General features: G+C 40.1%; 1 protein-coding gene across 1 annotated transcript in view; it reads right to left on the bottom strand.

The window, feature by feature from the left end:
* Positions 1–1,681: 1,681 nt before the first annotated feature.
* Positions 1,682–10,981, bottom strand: part of pcsk2 (proprotein convertase subtilisin/kexin type 2) — a 31,244-nt gene continuing 21,944 nt past the window's right edge. The window contains exons 10-12 of the mRNA XM_044373759.1: positions 9,330–9,430; positions 7,677–7,904; positions 1,682–2,750 (exon numbers count right to left, since the gene is read on the bottom strand). Coding sequence (XP_044229694.1) covers positions 2,261–2,750; positions 7,677–7,904; positions 9,330–9,430 — 819 coding nt within the window. The 3' untranslated portion in view covers positions 1,682–2,260. The remainder of the gene's footprint in view (positions 2,751–7,676; positions 7,905–9,329; positions 9,431–10,981) is intronic.

Genomic DNA, 10,981 nt, shown 5'->3' with positions numbered 1-10,981 from the left:
TGAATCCCTTGTTCTGTTTGCTTTGAGTCTGACACTGTGTTCCAAGCATCTCACACACATAGTGTAGGTCATAAAACCAGTCATGCATCAATGTATGTGTTTCTAGTGTGTGTGTGTGTTTGTGTGATAGGATAGGAAGTACATCTCACACAAAAATGTAATATGCACTCAAGTATAGCATTTACTCATTGGCTTTTTAAAAAATTCACCCATGTTTTTGGTGTTCTTCAGAAGTCTTATTAGAGTGCTGCATCTACAGGAAACTCATCTATTTTTGATGTGACCTTTAGTAGTTCACTCTGTCCGCTGCATTTAACTATAACTCATCCAGTATATCTCCAGAAGGGATACAGCATTAGAGGAAGAGGAGTGGAGAAAAAACAAAGATAATCTTGAGAAAGAAAGGTGGAATGAGCAACAGATGTCAGAGATTTGTGAGAATTATTTCATTTGGTGAATGAAATGACACGAACATGAGAGTATGAGTGGGACACATGAAATGATTGAAGGAATAATGGCCCATTATATCAAAAAAACACTCCCAAACCCTATCAAATTACCTGGAAGCATTTGATAAAAAAAAAGTTTTAGCCTAAAAACAATGTGTCACATTCAATTTGTGTGTGATAACGTTTGTAATGTTTGAGATGATTAGTAGTCCTTGTAGTCTCCCATGTCACAGTTTTTGCTAGAGTTTCTAAAATGATTACTACATTTCCAATGAATCATGCTGAACCTTTTGCTTAGCTCTTCCTGTTTTTACTATGAATCAATATCATTTTCCTTACCTGTCCTACAACCTGCATTAACTGATTTTTTTTGACTGGGAGCAGCGAAACAAACTTGTTAGCAAACAGGTTCTCATTTACACATCCAGGAGCATTCATCTGGAATTGTGTTTCTGGTCCCCTGATGAATTTAAGTCCAATATTCACACTTTTTCTTTCTCATGGTTGGTCACAATGAGGTTTCTAGAGCTTTTTTTGCTGCCTGCTGCATCTGGAAACATTTTGTTGATGAGAGTGGTGAGAGTAAACAGTAAAACTGTGGGCCAAAAAATTGAGTTGAAAGATGCTAGAATGCTCCATAAAGCTGAAGGGAAGTGCAGAGTCGGGTTATAATTATCTGAGGGTTTGTTACTATGAGAAACATTCACATTCACATAGTCATTTGATCTATTGTTAACCCTAACTGTAACCCTAACCCATGTGTGTGATATTGTTAAAAATGTATACTACATTTCCCATAATACACGTCACCCTCTTTTCCACAGCGCTCTCCAGACACTCTCAAAATGCAGTTTTCTCTGCATGATTTGCTCATCTATACATCACTGAATATTGACACGGCAGTGATTTATGGTTGCTACATGTAGCAACCATAAACAATAGACTGTAACATGTCTATAACATAAAGAGTGCCTTGGCATGAGTAGCTCAGGCTCCACTTTTTAGGAGGCATTTTCCCTTTATTGGACAGCACAGTACAGAGTGAAAGAAACATGGGGAAATATTCAATCTGGATAGACTGCTGGGTCACCAGGATGAGCTTTTTGAAAATTTTACTCTACATTCTCTGTCTTCTTTTGTCTTCATCAGATTCTTTGTGTTTCCCTATCAAAGTTTTGGCATGCTACTTTTACACAGTATGTTCAGGAGTGTGTTGCAAATCACTCAAGTGCTTTAATAAACAGCTGAATAGATTTATTACGTCAAAGATTATGAAATATGAATTGAGGACCACAGGCTGCAAAATGAACCACACATTCCTTTCCTTGTTTATATAAACAGTGCATGTCACAAAAATATAAACAGAAAGAAGTATCACTGCTCTGTTTGCAAGATATTAAACTTTAAGTAGAATGACACAGAAAATCATTTACAGTCACAAACTGTACAACAGTTGGCAGAAGAGAGGTGCAGGGCAGTTAAAGCAAGAGCATGAAAGAGTGGATTATATTTGGTTTATGTACAATTCTGTAGAGTGTAAAAATTCAGGTGATATAGTTTGCTTTCTCTATGTAGAACAGATTACTGAAGGTTACACTTTTATTCTGATTGGATAACAAGAAACATTCATTGAGGGTTGGGGGGCTAATTGAAACACTTGATAACAAAAAGCAGAGTGAGGAGGGGCAGAGAGGTAGACAAAAGGGAGAATAACGAGAGAGTGAGAAGAACTGAGGAGATACAGTGAGATTTAGAGAAGGATAGAGCCAGATAAGAGAAAGTGAAAGAGTTGGCAACATGCAGATGGTATTTTAGTTGTTTTTACTCAGCAAGCTCTTCAAACTTCTCTCTACAGCTTCATCCAGCTCCTCCTCCAGCTCCTCCTTTTTCGACATGGCAAGTTTGGACTGATAATCACGCACTATCTGGTCTATATAAGGGGCACTTTGTGTTCCATGCAGCATGAGAGTCCACTCCTTCAGGACTCCGCGCTGTGGCTCCTCGCCTTGAAAGCCCACCTCCAGGACCCAGGTCCCACGGGGGTCCTCGCCCCAGGTGTGGGTGGTCATGAAGGGCCACTTGTCGAAGCCCACCTTGGAGTCGTCGTCACGGGGCCTTCGGCTCAGAAGGATGGACTTTGTGCCCATGGGTGAGGTCATATTGATGTTGAGGTCACCGCGGCGGCTGGCATTGACAGTGACCACTGCCTGAACGTGCTCCAGGTAGCGGACAAAGTTGTCCTTCCCCTGGCAGGCGTCAGTGGTGATGGCCAGCACCAGCTTGTTGCCAGACTGGATTTTACTGTAGAAGGAGAAACAGATGAACATGTTGAGAGTGTGTGGCATAGAGAAGAAGAAAAAAAGTCAAATATCTGCATTAGAAAGTAAAGTAAGGTAAAAAAGAGTAAAGGTAAGTAAGACAGAATATAGAGAAAATATTGCCACTATTAAATAGCTTTGGGCATCCCTGTAGCTACAACTGAGACACCAAGCAAAACAAGTATTTTTATCTTTCAGTCCACTTACACCCTGACCTGCTCTTCTTTGAATGCCCCAGTAAACACAGTACTTGACCAATTTTTCCCATGGAACCATCCAACCCTGACAGAGAATCAAGCTTCTTTTTGAACCTGCTTCCTCATAGCAGCAGTGATGATTGTCATGTCTGCTTTCTATACCATGTAATGTATCTCCAGTGGGGGGAATAAAATGCTCTGCTCTTTGGTCTGAAATATACGGCCACCTTTTGCATTGGTACCACATTGTCACATAATGTCCTATCCACTATCAGTTTGAAATGATTTTTTATTGCTTGCTGTCCAATAGTATTTGCACACTATTTTGACTTTATTACAAATTCATAATTTCTCATTCATTTATAAATGAAACATACTCATTCAATTACTAGGTATATCCAATAGGGCCACATGAGGAAGAAAAGAAAGGAATTACATTTCTTGTAAACCTACACTGACTACTGACTGATTTTTTGGCCACTTGGGGCGCAGCAGAAACAAGCTGTGAACACACCAGTTGGTACGGCGCAAAATCAGCATTCATTTGGAGTTGGTGCAAGATTACCAAGTTTGGGCTGGCTGTCCATGTGGTTTTAAGTGTGAGATAATTCAACCCTCTATGTAATGATGACAAGACTATGATATTATATTCACAAAACTTAAACAAATACAAATTAGAAACAGTAAATAAACTACATTTTACTGTAAGGTAGTGTTTGTAATATAGCCTACATTGTTTGAATATGAGGCCTATGATCAATAAACTGTGTAACTTCATGCTGGACCACCTCTGAATCCTCAGAGCTCCTCTTCAGTGCACATAAAGAAATTCTTTTCCTTTTTTCTGTCACAATGGGTTTGTTCAGAACAGAGTGTAAATACGGGCTGGTCTTGGTTTTGTTGTTGCTTTGTGGTTGGGAAGACATACTGCTGTTTCCATCTCTTTGGGTGATGCAAAGAAAGAGTGAGAACACAGCAGGGCAGGGGTGGTGGCCAGAGGCTATGAGGAGGTTTCATAACATTATTAGAGGCTGTGGCCACAGGCAGTGGGAAATGGAGGGACGGAGGTATTAGGCAACAGGGACAGGACACAGAAACTGAGTGAGAGAGACGTGTGTGGAACTGCACTCGGTTTGAAAAATGATTAATAGAGCGCAATGCTGAGCACAGAGAGGTGAGTGAGCGGTGAGCTGCTATGGGCTGATGAAGCAAATTACTATTCCCATTAAAACAGAACAGTTCATAGTGGGGTGTGTCACAGTTACACCCTATAATACATGTTGAAAAATTTGACTAAACCAAATACATCATATATCCATAACAACATGACTCAGCATATGTGAGTTCTTATGTGTTAAAATGAAAATACATGTTTCCATTTATGAAAGATTATCATTATTATTAATATTAATGTATTATTTTTAGTTTATAACAATACATGACTGTGGGTATGACAAAATCTCGGAGTGAACACATGTAGATTTCACTTTTGATCACCAAAATAATTTCGTGTGAGGCAGGTGCAGCGTTCCCATCAGATAATGTGTGAAGAGTAATTACAGCAGTCGGGCATAGAGCAAAGAGAGGGGTGCCTCTGAAGGGCAGGACCAGTGGAGATTAAAAACAACCCCACCGCACAGTGGGGCACTGTGTGCCAGCTCCTCTGATAATGAGAAGTTCTCCTCCAGCTAAGTAAGCCGCAGCCAGCCAGAGCTGCTATCAGATCAATGCTGAGCAGTGTGTTTGCAAGCATGGCTATGTTGGTGTTTATTGCTTTTCTCTCGTGATACACTATCATCAGAGGTGGGCTTGTTGTAATTATATCTCTACCACAATAGAAGCAGCAGAGATCCTGCCGTGCTGCTGTGGAAACAGTGAACTGATGAAAAATACGACACAGCCAGCGACACAGCTTTTAACACACAGCTCAAAATTAGCTTGAAAACCAGAGATGTTACTGTTAGTATTTCTCCCTCATAAATTTTATTAGTCACCATCCACTCAAAAATGGGTTTCGCTTATTGTTACTTCACTCACTTGTTTGACCTTCACTGTACAAAATGGAAAGTTTCTCTGTGCTCACCTTAAATCTCAGTTTATGGCATGTACCTACGAGAATGATTTGTGACATCACAACTAGCCTGAGCCAATTATGGTCCAGTATGCATGCATACATACAAGTCCAGTATGCAGTATGCATGCATCCCTACTGGACTTGTCTAAGTTGCAACTTAGACAAGTGTGGAAACCCTCCAGTGCACATACACTGAGAATGGACTTTTAGTGAAGTAGGAGACACGATACAACAATATAGATTCTGTATTTCTCAATGAGGGAGAAGGACTAAGGATTTTACAAAGTAACTGAATCGGTGAGCACAGAGAATCGTTTAGGTTTGGCCATTTCTAAGCAAAGAGCTGATGCCACTTATTGTAATGGAACCCTAAACGATCTGGGAATGTTTAATGTCAAAACCATTCTGCATAAGAGGCCAAGTCCTCTCTACCATTTGCATGACACGTCCTGAGGGATGCAGTAAAAGCCATATGACTCTTGGGGGGCGCTCCTCTTTTTATCTGGCGCTGCACTCAAGGGAGGCACACAGGCACACTTTCACACCATGTTGTTGTGATTGCATCAATTGTGGAGCACTGATTAGAGACTAAAATAATGAACTGAATATGTTGACGGTGGCAAAAAATACACACGACTCACCTTATTCAATCTGCTTTTTATCTTAGCCCACACATTGACACTTTTACAATGCATGTGAATGCTGAGCGTTAGGTTACACACATCTACACACATGCACACCTCCACCTGGAGTTCTTTCCTGGCTGTCAGTCAGTCTAATTGACAGTGCTTCCAGGGCACGACATGCTGGGCCATTTGTGGTGCTCTAATTAGTGTGAATGAGAGGGCTAGCGACAGGAAACTACCAGGCGTCACACATGGGAGCTCTAAGCCTCAGGATCTGATAGATGAATGGAAAGCAGAGCCCTAGTGAGGCATGCAGAGGAGGGCGGGAAAGAGAGGAGGGAGAGGTGAGAGTGTAAAGGACAGAGTGTCAGGCAGGGAGGCTGGAAAGCGAAGGAAGGAAGGGCAAGGCTGTGTAGATGGAGGAGATGGAGGAGAAAGATAAGGTGATGCAAGGGGAGATACTGTAAATGTGGGTGGACACAGACAGGATAAGATGAGAAGAAAGATGCCGTAACCACAGCTGCATCTGGGAAAGATAAGGAGGATCTGTCCGAAGGACAGGCCAGATGGCTGGATTTTTATCAAAACGCCACTCTATCTGGAACTCTGATAGATTAAAGCACATGAGAAATATCTAATGTTTAGAAACTCATATGAAACAATAATTTTAAAGGAATCCACATCCAATATGCAGGACATTATCTTTTTCCAGCAAGCGCCTCATGTTCCATGAGTAATTTCACTCTTTTTATCATCATGCGTTTGGTCGAGTGTGCGCATGTGTCCGTGTGTGTATCTGTCTGCAGCTAATCTCGCATACTACTGGACCCATCAGCCTAATATTTTTTGTGCACATTTATGAATGTACGCTCAAGGACCTCTCGTGGTCGCAGTGATTCACAAGTTTTGAAAAACCTATTTTATAATGCCATTGACTGCTCTGTTTCATACCTCCATTGACTGCTGAGTCCTCACTCCTCTTAACCGGCCGATAGGGGACGCAAGTGATAAACAACATGTTTTAGTTTGGAATCTTGTTTCCACTAGGGACAATCAATCATGCCTTGTTGCCACATTAGATCAATTGGTGCCAAATTTCAGTACATGGAAAGCAAGTTGTGTTGTGAATTCAAATAAATATTGATAAGATTCCTTATGAGCCTATTGTAAAGTGTAGATTTTCATCTTTTCAGCAGTCCATTCTATGATATGGATTACGACATAGCAGAAGGCTAAAAACAAGGCTTACCTAGTCTGTTGCAGGCCACATTTTGGCCTTTGTCATGGCTCAAAAACTGACATCCATAGAAAAGTTTGGTCTCATCTTGAACCGGAGCATCTGCAGATTAATTCCATACCCGATATGTTATGATCCACTAAAGTTAAGCATGATACGAGATGAATAAATCCCTGTTATTGTTATCTTTGCTGCCATCTTGACTGTACACACCTGGCAGAGATCTGCACTCTATTGAGTGCACTCTTGTAGTTTCTGCCTATTTTGGTCCAAATTTAGCCTATAACAAACATCTCTTTTAGTTCATGTGGCTATTTATAAGAATTTGATATAACCTTGTTGTTTAGTCATTTACCCTACTTGAAGTTTAAAGTTTAGTAGTGGAATGTTTACCATAATTTATCAAACAGAAATCCAACTGAGATATCAAAAGAGTAATGTATTAACCCACAAACAGCAACTGTCAGGATATCAAGCTACAGAATGTCATTACAAATATACAGGACCATCAGACAGACTGAGCAGCTAATCTAAATATTACAGGGTTATGAAGTGGATACTCCCTTCGCAGATGTTTTATTGAATTAGGCCTTATTGGGATTACCCAGTAATTGGATGAGTGTGTCTCTTGTAGATCAGCAGTGTATTTTTTTTCCTTCAACATCTTGGTAAGGGCAGTTTGAGGTTGTAGAATATGTAGTGTGTGTATTTTATATGCAGTATGAGTAAAATAATAAACATTACTTATGTTGTTGCTAGTGAAAATGTGACTTACTGGTTCTCTTGGATGGAACCAGCTACACAGTGGAAACGCTCAGGCACTGTCTTCCATTCTTTGGCCATTTTCACCATGCCCCCAGCGTCCAGCACACCATAGCCAAACAGATGGTTGAACTCGAGGCCCACGCCATTCCTCCTCCACTGGTGGACCTCGTCATGGAGCTGGTTCCTCTTGGAGGTCAGGACTGACAGGTGCTGCATGTCTCTCCATGTCAGGTTAGGGCTGGGGCGCACAAACAGTCACCAGAGGACAGAGGCAGGGGGATAAAGGGAGAGTAGAGTGGTGTGGGAGAGACAGAACTGTAAGTTAGTTAAAAAAGTTATTTAAAGTTTAGCAACAAGAAGTAAAAAAAAAAAAAAAGATTAATGGTTTTGCTTTGATTACATGCTTTCAAATATCTTAACCTCGTAGTGTCTGTGCTTTGAAGCAGATGGTTGCCTTTGTCTGCGTCTGCCTCCATTATCTTGACTGTGTGTAGTGACAGCTTTGTTCTGGCTGACTCACTGACTCCTGCCGTTGCATGGTTCAAGTGTGTTTGGGCAGTAAAAAGGCTGTGCACTTGTTCTAACAGCCCTGTGGGTTATTTGTCGCCGGACAGGGTGAGCATCCGCTCCTCCCAATAGCAACATCATTATTGTGTGTGCAAAGCAAACAGTGTCTCTTTACTCAACTCCACTAGCTGGTGTTAGTTAATGGCAGCAGAATCTCGTCCTTTAGAGAAATGAAGCATCTGAGAGAAAAGGAAAGGCTCTCCTCTGGGACATGAGAAGCAGTAATTCATCAGGTTTGAGATTTGTCATATTCTTCTACTAATGTGTGGGTGGCTTTACTTAAGCAGCATACAATACCTGTCAAAAGTTTGGACACACTTCAAATGAATGGGAATGTGAACTCAAGTGAACTTTTGATTGGTACTGTATGTTATAAACATCAATAATATAAGCTTTGGTTTCAACACATAGTTTGCTATATTTTCAGCAGGTTGAGATGATCAAGTACTGCAGTGTGTTTCATCATTCAGCTCAGAGAGAGTCTCCCTGCTTCATGCATATGGGAAGTGCAGAGATAAATAAAACATAAGTGCTGAGCCCATCTTAACAGTATATAAACTGTGTTTTTTAACCTTGTACTGAGATATAAAGAGCACTGATCCAATATGATTTGTGTCCTTGGCACAAGCACATAGAGTCTGTACTCTGCGGGCAACAGAGTAAGTGCTGTTTTACTTTTCATTTGGCTTATGGTTGTGATAAATAAACAATTTTGTGAAAAGTGGAGAAATGACTTGTGCTTTTAAGGGCTGCATACATGGAGACAGAAAATTAAAATAAAGACTCTGAGGACAGAGACTGACATAGGAAGCCAAAGACATCAATGCAACATCAAAGCTCAAGGTTAGAAAGAAATAGTAGCTTATAAATGAATAGCACACTCTTTCATATTAGTTGAAGTTGACAAATCAAATGCAGTAATAAAAAAGATTACCAAGATTATAATAATAGTTGTATTATAAAATTATACCTTCTGAGCAGCACTCTCCTCAGCACAGAGGAGTTGAATTAGGTAACATAATAATGTTTCATACAGACAGTCCATTTAAATCAATAAACACAATTATTACAGGTGTGTGGACAGTAGAGTACATACTTAGCTTCAAGAGCCAGAGCAAAGACGCCCGCTGCCTCTGGAGCTGCTGCTGATGTTCCAGAGTGACGCAGTGTGCAGTTCCCATACAGGTCTGTTGTGGCCTGAAATAACCAAATCACAGGAAAGAAAGAACCATTATGCATCTTTAACAAGCAATTAGCTTATATGGAGTGGAGTGAGAACAGAAAGAGGAGATATACAGTACATACAGTATATCTAATTATCTGGGGAAGCATTGTCCAATGACGATATAATCTTTTGCTTTAATATGAATTTTGGAGCAAAGATAGCAAAAAGGATGCATAGTGAGCTGTGGTATTAACACACAGCACATAAGTTATGCGTATATTTATTGACTAAACATTTATTTCTTTAATTTGGTGCTTAATTAGAAATGATAACAGATTGACTGCAATTAGAAGAGAAACCCTAGGGAAGATCGGTGACTCTGTCAACAGAGGTGATTTGCATAATCACAAACACAAACACTGTTGCCTTTGTACACTGGGAAATTATTTTTTACACACGAGCATGATATAGAATGTCAGTCAATATTCTCAGCAGGTGTGCTTAGATATAAGAGCATTCAATTTTCCCTAACATTAACTGTCAAGGTTAAGCAATTGTCCTCTGTGAAAAGGAAGTCTGCATCATCTGTCAAGCCTCGCTGTCTCTCTTTTCAAAGATGATATGTGCACTCTGGGTTTATTTGATTCTAGTGATTCATCCACTCATTTATTCAGGGACCACCCACTTGTGACACAATTCTTCAGGTAAATGTTCAAATACTCGTGAGCCAGTTATACAGCTATAGCCTATTTGTGTATGCTTAAGTCAGTCACTAGATTCACTTTGGTGTCTCACGTGTTTGCTTTGTTACTTTTCTTCCCACCCATGCAGAAAAAGCACATACAGTAAAGCAGTTGGTGGAAATTAACTCTTTCTCTCTCCTCATGGTTTCCTTTGTCATGATAATAAAAAAACAAGACTAACAGGGTATTTACTAGGCAGGGGTGCAAAATTTTTCAATTTAGTGGGGTATTTACCAGTTCATCTGATTTGCCCTGGGTGGTTTGACGCATTTTGCAAAGTGTGTTTTGAATCCACAAGAAGACGGCTTTGTATTGTACAATGATTATTAAATAACCTGATGTCAGCTCAAGAAAAACATCAGTGATTGAATGACTTTTGGTGAAACTCCTTTGACTAGATCATTTCTATAAATTGATAAAATAATAAATAGATAATAGCCTACTTAATTACTGACTTCTACAATCATATTGAACTGGGCTGGAGCTGCTGTGAGCCATTAAAAGTTAGTAAAAACAAGCAGGAGCCCTGGGAGAAAAAGAAAGGCTCTATATTATTGTGTTGTGCTGAGTGGTGAGCTTCGGTAAAGTAACTTTATGATGCATCTATAAATAAGTTTCCCTTTCTCGCTCTCTCTCTGTTTCTCCCTGCTATAGTCTCTATGTGTATCTGATAAAACAAGGTGGCAGATTTTACACTTTTCTAAGATGCTGGTTCCTCTGCTGCAGTGGTCAGTTTGCAGTGAAATCAGGTGCTTAAAGGGTATTTGTTTAAATTTCCATTTCCTCCTTCAATATTTTTCACCTCTGAACAGGAACACTTTAAAATATATATTTCATGAG

The sequence above is a fragment of the Thunnus albacares genome, chromosome 14 (assembly GCF_914725855.1).
Source record: "Thunnus albacares chromosome 14, fThuAlb1.1, whole genome shotgun sequence".
Classification (NCBI taxonomy): domain Eukaryota; kingdom Metazoa; phylum Chordata; class Actinopteri; order Scombriformes; family Scombridae; genus Thunnus; species Thunnus albacares.
The sequence above is the reverse complement of the archived record's forward strand: the minus strand, read 5'-3'. Positions and strand labels throughout refer to the sequence as shown.